The 20,783-nt window shown below is 49.1% G+C and overlaps 1 protein-coding gene and 1 pseudogene across 14 annotated transcripts in view; one reads left to right on the top strand and one right to left on the bottom strand.

The window, feature by feature from the left end:
- Positions 1-20,783, top strand: part of L3MBTL1 (L3MBTL histone methyl-lysine binding protein 1) — a 43,281-nt gene that overhangs the window by 12,138 nt on the left and 10,360 nt on the right. For 5 of the 14 annotated variants that reach the window (XR_010154030.1, XR_010154031.1, XM_063802533.1 and 2 more), the window contains exons 8-20: positions 8,817-8,905; positions 9,426-9,530; positions 10,446-10,581; positions 10,960-11,051; positions 12,938-13,089; positions 13,507-13,583; positions 14,173-14,258; positions 14,449-14,559; positions 14,993-15,107; positions 16,002-16,101; positions 16,262-16,459; positions 16,574-16,623; positions 20,303-20,480. Coding sequence is in view for 12 of the 14 variants with exons in the window: in XM_063802533.1 (XP_063658603.1) it covers positions 8,817-8,905; positions 9,426-9,530; positions 10,446-10,581; positions 10,960-11,051; positions 12,938-13,089; positions 13,507-13,583; positions 14,173-14,258; positions 14,449-14,559; positions 14,993-15,107; positions 16,002-16,101; positions 16,262-16,459; positions 16,574-16,623; positions 20,303-20,436 (1,445 nt within the window). In the remaining 2 variants the exon portion in view is untranslated. Of the gene's footprint in view, positions 1-8,816; positions 8,906-9,425; positions 9,531-10,445; positions 10,582-10,959; positions 11,052-12,937; positions 13,090-13,506; positions 13,584-14,172; positions 14,259-14,448; positions 14,560-14,992; positions 15,108-16,001; positions 16,102-16,261; positions 16,460-16,573; positions 16,624-20,193; positions 20,481-20,783 lie in introns of all 14 variants that reach the window. The other 9 variants (XM_016937942.3, XM_054674569.2, XM_054674570.2 and 6 more) reach the window with 2 other exon arrangements.
- On the bottom strand, positions 3,402-3,727 carry LOC104003589 (transmembrane protein 14C-like; annotated as a pseudogene).

Genomic DNA, 20,783 nt, shown 5'->3' on the forward strand with positions numbered 1-20,783 from the left:
AGAAAGTTCGTTTTGATGGTGCCCAATTTGTCAATTTTTTAATGATTAGTGCTTTTTCCATACAGTTTTATAAGGTACCGGTTCTTAATAGCTTTATTGAGATATAATTCACACACCATACAATTCATCCATTTGAAGTGTACAATTCAGTGGGGTTTTTTTTTGGTGTATTCACAGAGTTCTGTAACCATCACCAAAACATTTCCATCACTCCCAAAAGAAGTCCTATATATCTATTAGCCATCATTCCCCCTAAAGACCACCAGCAGTCTGCTTTCTGTATACCAGATTTGCCTATTTTGGACATTTCATATAAATGGAATTATATATTGTGGTTTTGTATGCCTGGCTCTTCACTTAGCACAATGTTTTCAAGGTTTACATATTTTAGGCTGTATGTGCTTCTTTTTATTGCTGAATAATATTCCATTGTATGGGCATACCACACTTTGTTTATTCATCAGTTGATGGACATATGGATTGCTTCTACTTTTGTGCTATTATGAATAATGCCAGTATGAACATTTGTATACAAGTTTTTGTGTGGACATATGGACTCATTTTTCTTGGGTATATACTTAGGGGCGGAATTGTTCAGCCATATGGTAACTCCATGTTTAGCCTTTTGAGGAACTGTCACACTGTTTTTCAAAGTGTCTGTACCATTTTACATTCCCACCAGCAGTATATGAGGATTCCAGTTTATCCCCATCTTCACCAATGCTTGTTATTATCTTTTTTATTATGGTCATTCTAGAGGTTATCAAGTGGTATCTCATTGTGGTTTTGATTTGCATTTCCCTGATGGCTAATGATGTTAGCATGTTTTCATGTGCTTATTTGCCATTTATATATTTTCTTTGGAGAAATGTCTATTCAGATCCTTGCCCATTTTTAAATTGGGTTTAAAAAACAGATTTTATATTGAAATACAAGGACTGCCATATGGAGTTGGTGAACAAGTTGAGAATATGAGTGTGTAATTCAGTACCAGACATGGATCAGTATGCTACTTAAAGCAGCACTTACTTAACTGTGGTCCTTAATCTAAGTTCACATGCAAAATTCTGTGACTTGTTTATGTGAATTGTCCATGGCTTTCATTACATTTTCAAAAAGGGTCCATTTATACTTCCTAGAAACCAAAGGCAATTTTAATGGCTGACACCAGGTAAACAATAGACTATAACATTTTGGAGCCCAGCCTCTTCAGTTTGGTGTTCCCAGGCGTAGATCCCTATAAGGCACATGTTAAACATAAGTATCAGGCTCTTGGTTAAACTTTCAGTGTCTTAAAATGAACTGATTCTGAATTGGCTAACCATGCTCTATAGGAGAGGCAAACACACAAATATCTCTGTAGCAAATTGAAAGCAAAAAGACCCAGCACATAGTGGTACCCTGATGACTGCTTGTAATTAATTGATTCTTGAATCTTGGCATTCTGTTCTTCCCTTTACATTTTCTGTAGACATTGTAGTGAAAGGTCTAGAGCCATTAATTTTTTAATTATCTATACTGAGATAACTGAAAGTATGCTGAAGAAGCTTCCCGAAGGAATAAGAAAGGAAAGAAGATGGGAGGGAAGTACTGTGTTGGTTTCTAGGTTTGCACCATTGAGGAGCAGGGTTGAGGCAGGAGGAGGAAGAAGAATAGAGCTAAGAGAGTGTGGTAAGAAAGAAATGCCAAGATGGAATGGGTGGTTGGGAGCACATGAAGATCAAGAGTTGAAGAATAAGAATAGGTCATTGGATTTTGACCTTAGTAACTGAAGAGAGCAATTTCACTAGTGTGTAGAGGTAGGCATGAGACTAGGTGATTAAGAAAGGAATTCATCAAAAGGGCGTAAAGTTCATAATACCCCCTTTTAATTATTTTATTTTTTATCATTATTTTTAGAGACAGGGTCTTACTGTGTTGCCCAGACTGGCCTTAAACTCCTGAGTGCAAGCAATCCTCCTGCCTCAGCCTTCTGAGTAGCTGGGACTGCAGGCATACACCACTGCACCTGGCTCCCCTTTTTTATTTATAGTAAACTTTATTTTCACTGATATTCCATTTAACGTAATTTCAAAGTAGCTCTGTGCCCTAAGATGAGCAAAAGAACAGATATCCTAAATATCATAAGAGATTTTCTTCACACTGTTCCTCTGAGCGCAGCATGAGGTTTCAGAGCCCCCAGTGTTGCCACTTAACATTTTATTCCTTGAGATTTTACCTATAAGATACAGAAAGAGGCCGGGTGCAGTGGCTCACGCCTATAATCCCTGCACTTTGGGAGGCCGAGGTGGGTGGATCACGAGGTCAGGAGATTGAGACCATCCTGGCCAACATGGTGAAACCCCATCTCTACTAAGAATACAAAAATTAGCCAGGCGTGGTGGCGGGCGCCTGTAGTCCCAGCTACTCAGGAGGCTAAGGCAGGAGAATCACTTAAACCCGTGAACCAGAGGTTGCAGTGAGCTGAGATGGCTTCACTGCACTCCAGTCTGGGCGACAGAGCAAAATTCCGTCTCAAAAAAATGATACAGAAAGAAGATATAATATCAATACACAAGAATCAAACTGTATTAGGGTATCTGTGGGATTGTAATGGTAACTGAGTTTTTCCCTGCTAAGTTTTTTTTTTTTTTTTTTTTTTTTTTTGGAGACAGGATCTGGCTCTATCACCCAGGCTGGAGTGCAGAGGTGCGACGTCCGCTCACTGTGACCCCCGCCTTGCAAGACTCAAGCCATCCTCCCTCCTTAGCCTTCTGAGTAGCTGAGACTACAGGCGCACACCACCATGCCTGGCTAATTTTTGTATTTTTGTAGAGACAGGGTTCCGCCATGTTGCCCAGGCTAGTCTCAAACTCATGATCTCAAGCTGTCCGTCCGCCTTGGCCTCCCAAAGTGCTAGGATTACAGGCATGAGCCACTGCGCCCGGCCAATGGTGTCTTTTTTTTTTTTTTTTTTTTCTAAAGTAAAATGTCAGATGGCCGGGCATGGTAGCTCACGTCTGTAATCCCAGCACTTTAGTAGGCCAAGGCAGGTGGATCACTTGAGCTCAGGAGTTTGAGACCAGCCTGGTTAACATGGCGAATCCCATCGCTAATAAGAATACAAAAAAAAAAAATTAGCTGGGCATGGTGGTGCACGCCTGTAATCCCAGCTACTCAGGAGGTTGAGGCAGGAGAATCACTTGAACCTGGGAAACGGAAGTTGCAGTGAGCCGAGATCCACCACTGCACTCCAGCCTGGGTGACAGAGTGAGACCCTGTCTCAAAAAATAATAATAATAATAAATAAAGTAAAATGTCAGAATATGCAAAAATGCTGTACTTATTTCTGTTAATACCTTGAAAATAGTGGAAGTTTGAAGATTTTTAATTCTTAAAGAGTCCAAGCCGGAAGATGACTGCTACTGATGGGGTTTGTTCAACGTACTGATTCCAAGCTTGGCGACCATCAGCAAACTGGTACCTGCAGTTAAACCTGGAGACATAAATTTTCCAGAGTGGTAGAATCTCATTCCCATAATGCCAGCCAAGGTCTCAGACGTAGCAAGGAAAACCCAAGCATCCCTTGGATCCTGAGAGCTGATAAGCACCCAGGCCTGTTAAACCCCCAGAGAGGAATAGCATTCTACCTGCTTTTGCATAGTCAGTGATCCCTCCAGCAATCAGTGCTGCCTAGCCAAAACCCAAACCAGTGCAAAGGCACTAGTGGACCAGTATCCTGCGGCATTGTTCTCTTCTCACCCTGTCCTGTGCAGACAGTAGACTATAGCAGGCCTGCATTTGCACTGCTCTCCTGAAGGTCTGTACTGGTCAACAAGATCTCCTTATCCTTTTAATATCTATAGGACATTTTAAAATTTCTCTTATTTTCTTTTTATTTTTGACTTTTTTTAAAGATAGAAATAGGGGAGGCCAAGGCGGGCGAATTGCCTGAGGTCAGGAGTTTGAGACCAGCCTGGCCAACATGGTGAAACCCCATCTCTACTAAAAATACCAAAAATTAGCTGGGCGTGGTGGCGCATACCTGTAATCCCAGCTACTCGGGAGGCTGAGGCAGGATAATCACTTGAACCGGGGAGGCGGAGGTTGCAGTGAGCTGAGATCGTGCCACTGCACTCCAACCTGGGTGACAGTGAGACTCCATCTCAAAAAAAAAAAAAGAAAAAAAAAGAAACAGGATGTCACTATGTTGGCCAGGCTGGTCTGGAACTCCTGGCCTTAAGCAATCCTCCTACCTCAGCCTCCCAGAGTTTTTCTTTGTTTATTAATCAGTCTTTCCAGAAACTTACTAATTTTATTTGTCTTTAAAAAAAAATTTATTTCCATTTTCTTTGGGTTAATTTTACTTTTCTAACTTCATGAGACAGATTTATTTTGATTTTTAAATTTCATTAATTTTAGCCATCCTCCTTTTCTAATATGTTTATTTAAGGCTGTCATTTTCCTCTAAATACTGCTTTGGCTGCATCTCAGTTTTTGATACATAGTTATTTCCATCGTTGTTCTTTTATTTAACAAATACTAAGTGCCTCCTATGTACCAGATAGTGGGCTAGATGCTAAGAGTTCAGAGTAAGCAAAACACAGTACTAGCACTTAATGAGCTCATAATCTAGTTGCAGAAATAGATATGTCAACAGATTATTATGTAACCATATAATAAGTGTTATGTTTGAGGTATGTAAATACGAGGGGCTGTCACAGAACAAACTCTGCCTGCTGGAGTATAGAAAGGTTCCATGGGGTAGATGGGATGATATTCATCCATCCATCCACTCATCCATCCATCCATCCTTATAGTCATTTAACAAGCATTTGTTGTGCATCTATTTTATGTAAGTCTTGTGCTAGGTGCTGGAACTATGGCTACGTCTTGAAGGATGTGAAAAAAATAGGCTAATAGAACAAGGTGGGGGTGGGATTTTAAAGCAGAAGTATCAACCTATGCAAAGGCACAGAGGCACAGGGGCATGGAAATGCATGATGAAGCTGGCATGATGGGGAGTAGCTAGTTCACCAAGGCTGTGTGTGGTGTGGAAAGGTGTTTAGATTTTTGGGTTTTGGGTTGGAAATGAGAAGCCATGGAACTTAAAGAAAATAAACACGTTTTTTCATTTGATATGTATTCTGGCAGTAGAATAAGTGTGAGGCAGAGACCAGTTAAGAGGCTTTTGGACTAGGCTCAAAGCAAGGACAGTAAATGTGGAGAGATGGATATAGATCCAAGAGATAACTAGGAGTTGGAATCAGTAGAATGGAAGGATCCTGGGGAGTTAAAAAAAAAAAAAAAGGCATAAAGTATCACTTCCAAGTTTCTGGCTTGCGTGACTGGATGAATGGATGGTGGTGCCATTGACTAGGGTAACGAATACCGAAAGGGCCACAGGCTTTGGCAGAGAAGTTACAAGTTTGGTTTTAGATCAGGCTGAGCTTGCCAAAGAAAGTGCTATCCAAGAGCATCTGGTCTAAGGAAGCAGGAATAAACAAAGGAGCATTTCTGGAAGTGGAGAGAGGATCAGTGCCACCGCTAGCCAATATGGTACCTTCGTACAAGTTATAAAAAAAAAAAGCATCTCTCCTGGGCAGACCAATTAGAAAAGGGCAACCTTTCTTCACAGTAGACTCAGCCACTTGGCTTGGCAGAAAGCCCAGGATGGATTTTAGCCCCATTCACACCCTTGGCTGGGCACCTATGTATAGTGCACAGATTATACAACCATACACAGGAGCCTTGGGACTTACTTGGGTTTAGGGATGTGCCTAAGGGCTCAGCCCATTGTTCAACAATAGAAAAAGGAGGCAGGAAACTGAATTTGGCTGGGGGGGTTGGTCAGGGAAGGAATCTAGTAATTGCTGAAGGATTTGGTGGTCAGGCCTCTTTCCAGTGGATTACATTGAATCTTGTCCTCACCTGTGAAAGGGGTTACTATGAGCCCTCCCTATCATCTAAGGGCATTATGAGGACTCAAGGAGACCATGTATATGAAGTCTTTCCGGCATCTCTGTACCCCCAATTTCTAGTACCAGACATGGCACACAGGTTTAACCATTAAATGGTAAAAGGAATGGTGAAGGTCAAATGAAGAGGTGCATAGTGGTAAACTGAAGAATGTATACTTGGTAAGTGTTGTGACTAGTGAGCAAATATGAAGATAGTACAGGCCCAGGGAGGGACATCTTCAGGGGACCAGTGGTAAGAGATAATGGCAGATAAAGAGGGTGTTGGTCAGAGGTGTCTGCTGTGGCATGGGGGTCTCAGAGCTTGGTCTCTGGAGTATGGGTAAAGGGAAGCAAGCTGAGAATTGAAGCACCAAAGAGCAGCAGAGGCGCCTGAGACAAGAAATCTGGCAGGTAGTCAGCCCCTTAGCTGATGTTACGGTTTGGGAAGAGTGAGGCAAAAAGAAGAAAGTCATCCAGGGAGGAAGAAATGGCTGTTGGGAAGGGTTCTGTCATAGTAGAAGAGATTTGGGAAAAGTGAAGAGGTCTTATGCATGATGATGTGGAATCCCAGTGGCAAGAAACAGCAGGATGATGGCATCCTGAAGTCTACTCTCTCTTCTCTTTGCCCTACTCAGTAAGAATGGAGGAAGACTGAGTGGGAGAACTGGAGGGTTTCTTGAGGGAACATAGTAGGTGATATGTTATACTCAGGACAAAGGATAGCCGGAAGAGATGAGCTCTAGATTGGTTTCCGCGTAGGTCCTTGAGAGTTTGATAGCTTGCTTGATCCACTGATGAACAAAATATCTGTTGTGACCCAACTGGATCAGGCAGTTGAGATCTCAAGGTTTGGTACAGTGTCTGAGGAATTTAGGCAGCTGCAAGACAGGTGCTTCTAGGCCGAGTGCGGTGGTTCATGCCTGTAATCCCAGCACTTTGGGAGGCCAAGGCAGGCGGATCACCTGAGGTCAGGAGTTACTGGCCAACATGGTGAAACCCCGTCTCTACTAAAGATTTAAAAAATAGCCATGTGTAGTGGTGGGCACCTGTAATCTCTACTCGGAGGCTGAGGTAGGAGAATGGCTTGAACCTGGGAGGCAGAAGCTGCATTGAACTGAGATTGCACCACTGCACTGCAGCCTGGGCGACAGAGTGAGACTTTGTCTCAAAACAGACAAACAAAAACAAAGAACAGGTGCCTCTAGCCACTTAGGTCCCAACTAAAGCAAAAAGGGAAAAAGCATCTTCCTGAGAGACAGACCACTCCAAGCCTGAATTATCCAGGGTAGTAGCCAAGAGAAGCAGAGCTAGAATCCAGTCCTACAGCCTTAGTGAAGACCCAGGAAGCACTGGTAACAGAAGTCCAGCACTCTGTATTTCATAAGGATCTTTTATACATAGATCTGACTTAATCATCATAGTGATCCTGTATGGTGGGTATCTGCATTTCACAGATGACAAAATAGAGGTGTAGAAGTTTCTAGAAGAAGCTGGAGCTATTTACCTAAGGGATATGAATTGATTCTTGTGAGTTGTTACGTCTTTAGTTGTCTGTAGCCTTCGATTGGAGGCAGCTCATGCTAATCTGGTCAGCCTACATGTAACTGAATATTCTAGCCTTTAAAGGGTGTTTGTCCTCTGTTAGAGGCTAGGACTCCACCTCAGGTTAGATGGAAGGTGCTGCAGGAGTATTCATCTCCCTCCCCAGGACCCTGAGACTTGGAGGCATGGACAGGACCTGGGCTGTAGGTCCTGACCATAGTGTATGTGTGTTAGTGTATGTGTGTGTGCACATAGGCTGTGTGTGTGCACATAGGCTGTGTGTGTCTGGGAGGGCTGTGGAATCAGTATATCCACTCTGGGGGTACCCATCAAGCACACATATACACATTTGTGTAAGTCTCTGTAAGTGTTCAGGGGAAGAAGGATCAAAAAAGTGTTTCTTTTTTTTTTTTTTTGAGACAGGGGCTCCCTCTGTCACCCAGACTGGAGTGCAGTGGCATGTTCTCGGCTCACTGCAGCCCCCGCCTCCTGGATTCAAGCAATTCTTCTGCCTCAGCCTCCCAAGTAGCTGGGACTACAGGCGTGTGCCACCACGCCTGGATAATTTTTGGTTTTTTGTTTGTTTTTTGAGACAGAGTCTTGCCCTGTTGCCCAGGCTGGAATGCAGTGGTGCGATCTTGGCTCACTGCAACTTCTGCCTCCCAGGTTCAAGCAATTCTCCTGCCTCAGCCTCCCGAGTAGCTGGGATTACAGGCATGTACCACCACGCCCAACTAATTTTTGTATTTTTAGTGGAGACGGGGTTTCACCATGTTGGCCAGGCTGGTCTCGAACTCCTGACCTCAAGTGATTCACCTGCCTCGGCCTCCCAAAGTGCTGGGATTACAGGCGTGAGCTACCATGCCCAGCCGTGTTTCTTGTTTCTCCCAACCCTTCCACTTCTTCCTATTTTCATGTTTTCTCTCTCATTTCTCTTTTTCCTCTCCTTTCCTTGTGAGTTTAGATGGCATTGTGATTAAGTTCTCTGGCACAGGACTTGTCACTCAGCTTTGTCATGTCAGAGGACAGGGTCCCTCTGTGGCTGAGACTTTGTAACTTCAGTCAGTTGCTGAATAATCCAAAGTACTTCTGCTGACAGTGGCCTGAGCAGGTGGGGGGGAAGTGACGGGCAGAATTTGGTGTAGCCACACCTGAGACTGAGCCTCCCCTCAGCCCCGTGTCTGGCACCATCATGGTGGGTGGGACCAGAGGGTACATGTGAACACAGACAAAGATTTGTTTTGGGGGTGAAGGTAGAGCTTGGTCAGGGGAAGCTGAAGAAAGTCATATATCAGGAACAGCCCAGGAGTTAGCCTGTCTGTCCCCTTTCCACAGCAACAGGTGAGAAGAAGGAATGCTGGTCGTGGGAGTCCTACCTAGAGGAGCAGAAGGCCATTACTGCTCCAGTCAGCCTCTTCCAGGACGTGAGTTGGACAATTTCCCCGTAGGAACAGCTTGTCTTCCTAGCCTAGGGACACACCACCAACCTCAGGCCTTCTGGCGTTTTCTGTGTCAGGCATGCCTCAGTGGACTGGCAGAATGGAAAGGGAGAGACTGTTTAGGGGCCCAGAGTGGAAAAGGGCCCGCCATAAGGGGCTGGCAGGGTGGGAAGAAACAGAGAGGTGGAAGCTAGGCTCACTCATCACTGGGCCTGCAGACTTTTGAATTCTGGTGACTTCTACTCAATTCAGCATTGATCTTTCCATGACTTTGGTGAGAGGGAGCCCTTGAGTCCAGCCCTGACTCACCCACATTTTTCAAGGGACCTGGGAGATATTCTCTCTCTCTCTCTCTCTAGATCCCTGTAGTAACGATCCCCAAATAAGTTGCCCCTTTGGAAATACCAGGCGGGTGGGGCCTAAAGGCAGCTCCTTCACCCCAAGCCCACTAGGCAAGGATAAGGCTGGATGGAAGCTGGGTCCTCTCCACTCTGTGCGTTGACAGTCCCAGGCAGTCACTCACAACAAGAATGGCTTCAAACTGGGCATGAAGTTGGAAGGCATTGACCCTCAACACCCGTCCATGTACTTCATCCTCACCGTGGCTGAGGTGAGCTGGGGCTTGGTACCACCTTTCTGATGATGTCTCTCAGTGCAGATTGATGGATCTTGCTGGGGACATAGAAGGAAACACCTCCCTCCCCTCAGAGCACACACAATCTAGTAGTGGATGAAGCTGGAATACATAGAAAGCTTAAAACAACAAAAACCAGATGGAGTTCATGGGACAGTCCTATTACTGGATGAATGTATACTGTCCACTCTGGGGGAGCTTGAGGAGATCCCGAGGGCCAGGGATGTTGGCATGAGTCAAACAAGGTCTTTGTCCTCTAGGAGCTCACAGTTGTCTGGGGAATCAGCCAAATAAACATGTCAGTGACATGCCACAGGGGTGGCAGCAGACTTGAGCTGGGAGGCACAGTTGGGTCAGTTCTGTCTGAGGAGCAGCAAAAGCATAGAGGAAGGGCCTCCTTTGCAGAGTCTTGAGAGATAAGTTGTGAATAAGGAGGGAGCTCCAGGCAGAAGGAGCAAAGTGGGCAAAAGCCCTGGGGCACGGAACAGACTGCTACCTTCAAGGAATTGCCACTAGCTCAGCAAGACTGGAAGCAGAGTGCGAGTGGGGAGCAGTGAGAGAAGGTAGCAGAGGGAACGGTCATCAGGAGCCCTCAGCAGTCCTGAGCCTTGGTGGCTGCCCTCGGAATTCTGTCCAGGGCTCAAAAGGGCAGGAAACTGTCATAGGGTCCACCTCCCTTGCATCCAGAACTCAGGGCTCATGAGTACATGAACTGTCCTCACTGTAGAATAGGACAGGATGGGGTACAATTGGGAGGAAAGAAAGGTGGGGTTGGGGAACCTGCTAGCGTTAGAGCCCCTGAGACCACCAGACTGGGCCAGGAGAGGTGAGGGAGATGGGAAGTGGGGCATCTCCTGACATTGGAGTTCCTGATTCCCCTCATGGGGCCAGGTATGTGGCTATCGCCTACGCCTGCACTTTGATGGGTATTCTGAGTGCCATGACTTCTGGGTCAATGCCAACTCCCCTGACATTCACCCTGCTGGCTGGTTCGAGAAGACGGGCCACAAGCTGCAGCCTCCCAAAGGTAAGGCCTAGCTGGGTTGGTCACAGTGAGGCAGTGAGTCCTCAGACCCTTCGCTTCTTCCCCTTGGGTCCCCGGCTTCCAGCTCTTTTGTTTTCTGACCCTGTACCCTGTTCCAAAGCCAGCCTCTCTTCATCGCATCCTGATGACTCTGCGCTGGGGCCAAGTTGACCAGAAGCCCTAGAACTTCCGCTTTGCACTTGCCCTTTGAGTGTCTACTCAAGTCGTGTCCTGCTTCAGTAGTGGGGGATCCCTGGGCAAGTTCTTGAGGGTTGGGGGGAGGTCCTCAGGCATGCCTGATTCTGCTGCTTCACTGTGGGGTGCCCTCGCTGTGGCCCAGCCTCTGCACGGCGCTCTGTTCATCCCCCTCGAGGGGCCTAGGTTACAAGGAGGAGGAGTTCAGCTGGAGCCAGTACCTGCGCAGCACAAGAGCTCAGGCTGCCCCCAAGCACCTGTTTGTGAGCCAGAGCCACGTGAGTGCCCCTGAGTGAGAGTGGATGTCACTCCCATGTGCCAGAGTTCACTGCAGCTGGCCCAGGGTATCTGACTCATCAGAAGGGAGCTCATGTGCTGGTTCTCTCAGCTTTGTTCTGATCTCTCATATCAGATGGGAGGGGCACAGCTGGGCAGGGTCCAGGGCCAGAGATGGGAAGCTGGTTATAGGTTTTTCCCGACTTCCCTCCCTCCTTTGCTACTGCAGATACCCTGTCCTCACATCCCCTTGGAGCCCCTGGCCCACTACCCTAGTCTGAGCACTGAGATGTCATTGCTCATATATTTTTGCTTTGGCTTGCTCTGCAGTTCTTTGGTGTAAGGTCAATGCCTCTATCCTGGGAGCTTCTTTTTCTTTCCTTTTGCCCAACATTGAGACTCTTCCATTTATTTCCAACAATTCATCCCTTGTCCTTTCCTCTGTTGTTCAAGGCAGCTGGCAGCTTATCCAGCAGTTAAAGTATCTCATAATCCCAACCAAAAGGCCTAAGAGATACAGGGAGCCTCCATTAAAAATATCATACTGGACCAGGTGTGGCGGCTCATGCCTGTAATCCCAGCACTTTGGGAGGCTGACGCGGGTGGATCACCTGAGGTCAGGAGTTCAAGACCAGCCTGGGCAACATGGTGAAACCCCCGTCTCTACTAAAAATATAAAAAATTAGCTGGGTGTGGTGGTGGGCATCTGTAATCCCAGCTACTCAGGAGGCTGAGGCAGGAGAATCGCTTGAACCTGGGGGGCGGAAGTTGCAGTGAGCCAAGATCACGCCATTGCACTCCGGTCTCAGCAACAAGAACGAAACTCCGTCTCAAAAAAAAGAAGTATATATCAGTCTTACTGGCTGGGTGCGGTGGCTCACACCTGTAATTCCAGTACTTTGGGAGGCTGAGGCGGGAGGATCACTTGAGCCCAGGAGTTTGAGACCAGCGTAGGCAACATAGTGAGACCCCATCTGTACAAAAAATGTCATTAAATTATTAGCTGGGCATGGTGCATGTGCCTGTAGTCCTAGATACCACAGTAGCTAGCTGAACTGGGAGGATTGTTTGAGCCCAGGAATTCGAGGCTACAGCAAGCTATGATTGTACCGCTGTACCCCAGCCTGGGCGACAGAGTGAGACCCTGTGTCTAAAGAAAAAAAACCATATTGAATGTCTAGAGTTCCCCTGGGCCCAGGACTCCACCATGCTCTTCAGGCAGAGACAGTTACTCCCCTACCCCAGTCCAGCCCCAGAGTTCATACTTGCAAGTTCCCAGGTGACAGGTGGGGTCCTGCCTGCTGTTGTGACAATGAATGCCGACTTTTAATTCAAACTATTTAAATACTGGCCCCGCCATTGACTAGCATTGTGTTCTGGGCCAAGTGATTTAACTTCTTAAATGGGAATAGGGTTGTTGTAAAGGTCCAAGGAGGTGATGTCTTTTGAAGCTTACATGGCAGGTACTCAGTTTATACTGGTTCCCTGTCTGCCTCTATGCCATAGATGTCCGCTGTTTCTTCCCAGCCACCCCACTGTTGCCACAACTGCCTCAGGACAAGCTGGGAAGGGCTTGTCTGGGTAGGGAAGATTTATACTTGGTTCACCAGGTTCTTTGGGCGAACGCATAGCCTCCTTCCAGGCACTTACCTTCTGACACAAGCCAGGCCTCTGAGTGCACCTTGGAGGCCAGAGGTTCCTGAGTGCCTCAGGGCTCAGGTTATGATTCTGCCCTGGAGGGCCCTCTTTCCCAGCTTATTTCTCCTTCCTTTCTCACTGCCCACACCCCAGGCTTTCCTAGAGAACCTATTCCTTTGTTTGCCAATGGGCTCTGGGCTGGTCTTAGCCAGCTTGGCCCTGGCCGTGGCAGCTCCTTTTTTTCCCCTAGAGTCCCCCACCCCTGGGCTTCCAGGTGGGCATGAAGCTGGAGGCTGTTGACCGCATGAACCCGTCCCTTGTCTGCGTGGCCAGTGTGACCGATGTGGTGGACAGCCGCTTCCTGGTGCACTTTGACAACTGGGATGATACTTATGACTACTGGTAGTAGGAGGGCCCAGACTTGGCCTCAGGGGGTGAGGGGATGGCAGGGGGCAACTGCTTTCATATCTCAGGTACCATGTGGCACCACTCAGTCCAGTTCTGACATTCAGATCTTCCTCCGGTTGGAAGATAATTGAATTGAGCTTTATCATAAGAAATACAGCTCAATATTAAATGTTTCATCTAAAAATACCATGGTTAAGATGAGCAAGCCCCTATGATTCATGATTTTCCCTTAGATATTATGGTGATGGTAGAGTTTGTAATTCATGTTGCAATTTTCTAACTTTGTCCTTGCCATCTGTCTCCCTCTCACTAAGAAGTAGATGAGTGTGGGCCCTGAGCCATGCTTTCAGAGGATGGCAGGCTCAGGGCCTCAAGTTTCTCTTGGGACAGTGACATGTTCTTGGATTTCAGGTGTGATCCCAGCAGCCCCTACATCCACCCAGTGGGCTGGTGCCAGAAGCAAGGAAAGCCCCTCACCCCTCCACAAGGTGACCCTGCAGCCTGAGCAAGCCCCCTTTCCTAAGCCTGGCTCTGCTTCCCTCTCCACTGACCCCTCACCAGTAGTGCCCCAGTAGCTGGCTCTCTAGGGTCAGGGTGAGAGAACAGACATGTCCTGAAGCCTCAGCTTCTTGGCCTGGGAGTTGAGAACCCTTTGATTTTAGGAGACTCCTGTCAAACCCTGACTCCATTGGGGTTTAGGGGAAGAAAGTTACATGACCATCTCAGCAAGGAAACAGGGAATCAGAAGTAAAGAAAATGAGTCCTTCATCCTGGGAGTATTGCATTGGCCCAAATACAATAGAGATTGAAATGGGGCTGGGGTGGGAGCAACAGGCCAAGAGTGACAGGAGTCAGGGTTCCCAGACAGCCCTGTGAACTATTAGGGTGGTGCCTTGCTTGGTTCTACTAGCACCCATCTGCCTGAGGAGCCCAGTGCAAGGAGCTGGCTGTGGTGATGGTGGGAGAGATTCTACTCCAAGGGCTTCTGTCCCTTCCATGTTCCTGGTCCTGCCTGGGGGCAGAGGGCTTCCGCAGTACACCTGGGTGGCTAGACATTGCTCTCATCCTCTCCTCCAGACTACCCAGACCCTGATAACTTCTGTTGGGAGAAATATCTGGAAGAAACTGGGGCCTCTGCTGTCCCCACCTGGGCCTTCAAGGTGGTGAGTCAGTGCTCCCTGTCCCCAGAGCTGAGCTCAGAAAGACATGGAGCACTCAGCTAGCCAGGCTGGGGCCCTAGCCTTCTCCTTTGGGCAGGCCCCAGTTTCCCCAGGCACAGCATTTGGGCTCCCTCTGTGGGGCTCAGCTCTGCTGAGCTGCGCCTTGGCCTGAAGGCAGCTGTCCCCTCTGCAGCGACCCCCTCACAGCTTCCTGGTCAATATGAAGCTGGAGGCTGTGGACCGCAGGAACCCAGCCCTGATTCGCGTGGCCAGCGTGGAGGATGTGGAGGACCATCGGATAAAGGTGGCTCTGGGACCCTAGGGCTGGGAAGTGGACAGGCCAGTTGGGCAGGAATTCTGTAGACTGTTTAGAGGTCAGGGGCATCATGGCATGAGAGAGATGAAGCCAAAGATCTTGAATCTCATTCTTGCCTCATCTGTGACTTATTTTTGTGGGCTTGGACAAGTCATTTTCCCTCTCTAAGCCTTACATCATCTGTAAAATGGGCCTAATAATCCTCGTCCCACCTAAGGATTGCCAGTGGGAGATGCCAGTAACTTAATGAGTGATGCCCTTGGAAAATGTGGTGGCCAAGACTGATCATTGCAGGCTTGGCCCCTTGGTTCTTTCAATCCAGGATCTTGCTTCTGACAGGTCCCAGGGATGGGGAGAGGACCTTCTGGCTGAGCTGGGCTCCATGAGAAACGCCTGACTTCCAAGAGCCTTTCCTCCCCAGATCCACTTTGATGGCTGGAGTCATGGCTATGATTTCTGGATCGACGCTGACCACCCAGACATCCACCCTGCCGGCTGGTGCTCCAAGACAGGACATCCCCTGCAGCCTCCTCTCGGTGTGTACCCCTAGGGCACTCTGATCTTTTCCTTTCCCCCTAGGTTCTGACAGTCCTATAGTTTGCCTACAGAGCTCTGACTCCCCATGCCCAAATATGACACAGGGGGCTCTGATGCCTACCATGAGTTCCGGAATCCCCCATCTGCCCCACCCCCGGACCATCTGCTACACTAAGCAGTGCTTCTGGCTACCCCAGTTGTCGGGGTTTGGGGTGTTGAGGTGCAAAGGGGCAAGCTCACTTGGTTGCATGTGCTTCAGAGGTGGTCAGGCACCCAGGGATTTCTCTCAGCATCTAGCAGAGCCACACTGAGCGTGCACTGTTTGCTAAGGACATGATGGCTTCCTAAAGTAAATTCTGATTGTCTGTGCAGGCAGGGGTTAGAGTTCAGGTCACTGGGCTGCTCAGCCCCATTTTCACCCTTAGGATTTCCCTTCCTTATTTCCCTGCTGCAACCGTGTTTGTCTCACATGGGGTGTTGATCCTTCTTGAATGTTCTCCAAGCATAGGCAGAGCCTTAAAAAAGTTACCAAAGTCTTGGGGATGAAAACAAGAAAAAGAACTGAGAGTGACATGAATCTGCCAGATGTGGCTTCTAAGGTATGGCTACACCCAACCAGCTCTGAGTGGCTCTTCTCCCCCAGAGTTCTCTCAGAGACTGAGGGCATAGCCTGCAGGTTTCAACAAAGTATTAACATATGAGAGCTAAGCCCTCCTTACCCAGAGAGGGGCAGATATCCAGTAACACAGAATGGTGTCACAGCCAACGCAGGGCCCTCATCCTTGGGGAGTGGGTTTCTAGTGCTGATCTCCCCAGTGGAAACTGCTCCTTCCGTGCCCCACACTCCCCACCCCCAGGACTCCATGAGGACCGCCTCCTTTCTGCTCTTTTAGGACCCAGAGAGCCCAGCTCTGCCTCCCCTGGGGGCTGTCCCCCTCTCAGCTATAGGAGCCTGCCCCACACTAGGACCTCCAAATACAGCTTTCACCACCGGTGAGTGAAGGTTCCTGGTGAGAGACCCTCAGCGTTGTTTTGCACTTACTGCATGCAGGCGACTGGGGTCCACCAAAACACACTCCAGTTGGGACCAGGGCTGAGGAGGGCTCAGCGGGGACCAGTGGATTCAACCCAACTGAAGTCTCTTCTTCCCCAGGAAGTGCCCCACTCCTGGTTGCGATGGCTCTGGCCATGTCACAGGCAAGTTCACAGCTCACCATTGCCTCTCAGGCTGCCCACTGGCTGAGAGGAACCAGAGCCGGCTGAAAGCGGAGCTGTCTGACTCGGAGGCCTCAGCCCGCAAGAAGAACCTCTCAGGCTTCTCCCCAAGGAAGAAGCCTCGCCATCACGGCCGGTATGGGGGCCAGGGAATCAGGGCCCGGGCTTCCTGGGGGTGTGGGGCCTTGTAGCCTCTTGGACTGGGCCAGACACTGATTCCCTGCCATGGACCTGGTCCGTCTTTCTCCAGAATTGGACGCCCTCCGAAGTATCGAAAGATTCCGCAGGAAGATTTCCAGAGTAAGTCTGGGTTATCTGCTCCTATGTCCTCCACCACAGAGTGTTCACAGCGAGTGCTCTGTCATTGGTGGGATGAGACAGACTTCCCAGAGTGGGAGAAGCTAGAAGGAGGGCTGTGCCTCTTCGTTTGAGATACTGAGAGCGCAGAGCAGTGGCAAAAGCAGTGGAGGGGCCTTGAGTGACCTTGGGTTCCAATCTCATGTCCCCCATGGCCTTGCTGTGAGTCTGTGGGGAGGGTACAGAGCTTCTCGGGGCCTTTGGTTCTCACTGTGCAGCAAGATGATGCTCCTGCTCTTCTCTGATTCTAGGCTTCCTGGGAAGGAGGCCATGGCCATCACTTTCTACCTGTGTGACCTTAAGCAAGTCACTTAACATCTTTGAGCTTCAGTTTCCTCACTTGAGTAACTGGATAAAACCTGCCTTTCCATTGTCAATACCTGAAATAACAGTGGTTACTACCACTGCTTACTGAGCATCTACTATGGGCCAGGCACTATACCAGGTTCTTTACACATACTGTGTCTAACTCTCACAAGAGTTCTCTAACATGTATATTGTTCTTCTGTGAGAGGAGGAATGTGAGTCTCAGAGGTTGATGTCACTTGCCCAAGGTCATTCACCTTGTAAGGGGGAGAGCTGGCATTCCAACTCGGATCTGGCCTGACTCCTCCTGCTGCATGCTGCTGGTATAAGAGACATAAAGCACCTAACCCAAATGTCAGTTCACTTCTCACTCCCCTTGCACTAGCGTGCTTGCTGCTGTAACAAAAATACCATAGACTGGGTGGCTTACACAATAGAAATTTATTTTCCACAGTTCTGGAGGCCAGAAGTCCAAGATCAAGGTGTTGGCAGGCTTGATTTCTTCTGAAGCTTCCCTCCTTGGCTTGCAGATGGCTGCCTTCTTGCTGTGTTCTCACATGGTCTTTCTTCTGTGCACAAGCATTCCTGGGGTCCCATGATGTGTCCAAAGTGTCTCTTCTTGTAAGGATACCAATTGAATTGGATTAGGGCCCATCCTAATGACTTCATTTTAACTTAATCACTCTTTAAAGGCCCTTTTTCCAAATGCAGTCCCATTCAGAGGCACTGGGGGTTAGGGCTTCAGCATATGAATTTTGCGGGGACACATTTTAGCCCATAACATACTTCAGGGGGAGGGGCATAGTGGCTGAGCCCTCCCCTAGGTGGTGAATTCATCTTACATCTTCAGCCACTAGTACAGGGCCTGATGCACAGCAGGGATGCCTCAGTTGAATGGAATGCATGTCATTTTAAGGCTAAAAGAGACCTTGAGAAATCACCTGGTTTAGTGCACCTTTGGCAAGACCCAAGCTGTCCCAATTCTTCAAGAACAGTCTCTGTAACCTGGGCAGTAAGTAACATAGTGATAAAAAGCATAGCCCTGAAGTCAGACTACCTTTTACAGGCTGAGAGATCTTGGGTGGGTGACACTCCTCTCTGAGCCTCACCTTCCTCATCTGTAAAATGCTGATAATAATCGTACCCACCGTATGATGTGGTGAGAGGCTTAACTGAGATGTTCCATGTGAGGTGCTTAGCACAGCTCCCTGCCAGTATTATTAGTCTGAGTCTCTTGCCTCACCTCCTCTTGCTGTCATCTCATACTGTTTCCTCTTTGTGGGAACAGAAGCAATTTCTTCAGCCTTAGACCTGAGTGATGAGGGTCTTGGCCAGCACCTCAGAGTAAGGACTCCTAAGGATCAAACTGCAGTGGGCACCTCTTGTACCCATCTGTGGTACCCATGGTCAAGTCCACTGCAGGACCAAGTTCTGACCACCAGAGGGCACTTGCCTACTGTGTTCATCCCAGAATTAGGCTGTAGAATTCTTGGGAAGCTACATCTTTCCAGAGGCTGAGACTATGTCACGGAGCTGGCAAAGAAGGGCTCACCCAGATCCTTGAGGCACTTCAAGGATAGAGCAGGGGTCATTGCCCAGGTCTCACTTCCACAGGGCACCCCTGCTCTTCTAGCTGGCCTGTCACCCAGAAGAACCACTGGTCACTCTGGGTTTTGTTCCAGAGGCAACTTCTTACATGCTGGTGGGTAGACCTCCTTAGTGTAGGCTCTGAGGTTTGCTGGTGAACAATTCCATAGGAAGATCTGCCTGGAGAGGACAGGGCTTGGCTGGGCTTAGTCTTTAGGCCTAGGAGTGTCAGCTACTGAAGGAACTGAGGAGCCATGTCTGAGGAGCCATATCTGACCTGCAACTGGATGGTCTGCAGTTAGATAAGACACTGTAACTGCTGGTAAGCGCTCCTGGCCTGTGCTCTTCCCTGTGCTCTGGGGAAGAAAGATAAGGAGAAAAGCTCCCTACAAACTTGATGTTGTCTCCCAAACCCCACCCCAGGGTATGAAACCCAGATACAGGGTTTCAGAGAGGGAGTACCTGGGTGTACCAGAGGCCAAACCTGTGGCCAGGTAGATGAGGTGCTAGTGGTGCTAGCTGTCATGAGAGATGCTGAGTGTGCCCCAGACGGGCCATGAGAGGAGCTGGCTGAGCAGGGAGATGGGCTGTCTGGGGTATGGGCAGGTATTAGGATTTCGCTGATGAACAGAGAGAGCAGCAGGAAGGCAGTGGCACAGAAGTGTGGTTGGTAGGGCTGAGGATGGAATCCCAGAGGCTTTGTGGGTGAATGGAGGTGGAAAAGCCAGGCTGAAAGGCTGACACTCAGGGAGAGAGGGCAGGACAATCTGTGACCAACAGGGAGGGTCTTTGACAAGAGGGCACTTGGAGGTGCTGCATTGATGAGCATCTGGAATTAGCACCAGGAGAATAAAGAGCCAATGCTCCTGGACCATGGACAGAGGCTGGGAAAACCCCTTGGGAAAGTGGCCACATTGCACAAGGCCGGCCAAGGCTGACAGCAGTGAGTGGGGCCAGGTTTGTCAAAGCAGCCAGAGGGGGATGAAGTCCAAGTTGGCACGTGCCAGGCCCCACCAAGGGGGAGGCCAAGCTGAGCAGCATCGGTCATCAGCTCAGTACAGCTGCTTGACCTAGGAGGTTGGGGCCAGTGATCCCAGAGGCAGACCAGGAAGCAAAGCCACAGGCAACATGGAGCTGGGGAGTGGGTCAGGGATCACCCTCTAGTGCTGGCATAGGCAATAGTACAGACCGGGCTGGTGGAGGAAGGGGAGGAACTGGAGCTTGAGGCAATGGCAGTGGCCAGAGGGGTGGTCTTCAGCCTGGTCAGGGGGACTGTGATTCTGAAGCAGAATCACCCTGGCTCTGAGAAAGTTGGTCGTGGCCCAAAAGGACTCATGAGAAGAAGAGTAAACAGAGTGGACTTCTGACATCAAGGCTGAGCTTGTTTGGATGTTAAGGACCCTTTTGATGGTTGGCATCTAGAAAATTATGTCTTTAGAGATGCTGCAGCAGCTCCAAGAGAGTATCCTTGCAGGGCCCAGGGTGGTGCAGCCTCAGAGAGATGGGGTGAGGGTCATTCCGAATAGCTGACCTGAGAGTCTTTAAGAGAGTCACTTTACCAGCAGGAGTGAACACTGTGTGAGGAGTCAGGAGATACGGCTCACCCTCTTGACTCTACAGGCTGTCAGAAGGGGCCCGGAGTCCTGTCTACTCTGCCAGCCAGTCTCCTGAGTGGTGTGGGTATGCATGGGCTTCGGGAACAGTTTAGTCATCCTCGTTGGCCTGCCAGCCTCTGCCTCTGCTTTCCAGCCCTCACGCCTGATGTCGTGCACCAGTCCCTGTTCATGTCAGCCCTGTCGGCCCACCCTGACCGCTCACTCTCAGTGTGCTGGGAGCAGCACTGCAAGCTCCTGCCAGGAGTAGCGGGCATCTCAGCCTCGACAGTCGCCAAGTGGACCATCGATGAGGTGAGGAGCGAGGGCCCTTCTTTATCCTTCTCTTCCTCTCCTCCTCCCTCTCACCATACCCTGGTGGAAAGGCCCAGGTCAGGTAGAACCCGGTACCACTCCTGGCACTACCTCTTGCTCATCTGTCCTGTGCACAGTCCCTTCTAGCTGCCCAGTAGGGGCTGACTGAGACCCTTCCTGATAGGCCCATCATGGCAGAGGGGGCGGGGGCTGTGCTGCTGTTTCAGCCAGAAATCCAGCAGGAGAGGCAGGCTTCAGTCCCAGGCCTCAGAAGCAAGGGGCCCAACTTGGCACATCTGCCAG

This window comes from Pan troglodytes, chromosome 21 (genome assembly GCF_028858775.2).
Source record: "Pan troglodytes isolate AG18354 chromosome 21, NHGRI_mPanTro3-v2.0_pri, whole genome shotgun sequence".
In the NCBI taxonomy this organism is placed as follows: domain Eukaryota; kingdom Metazoa; phylum Chordata; class Mammalia; order Primates; family Hominidae; genus Pan; species Pan troglodytes.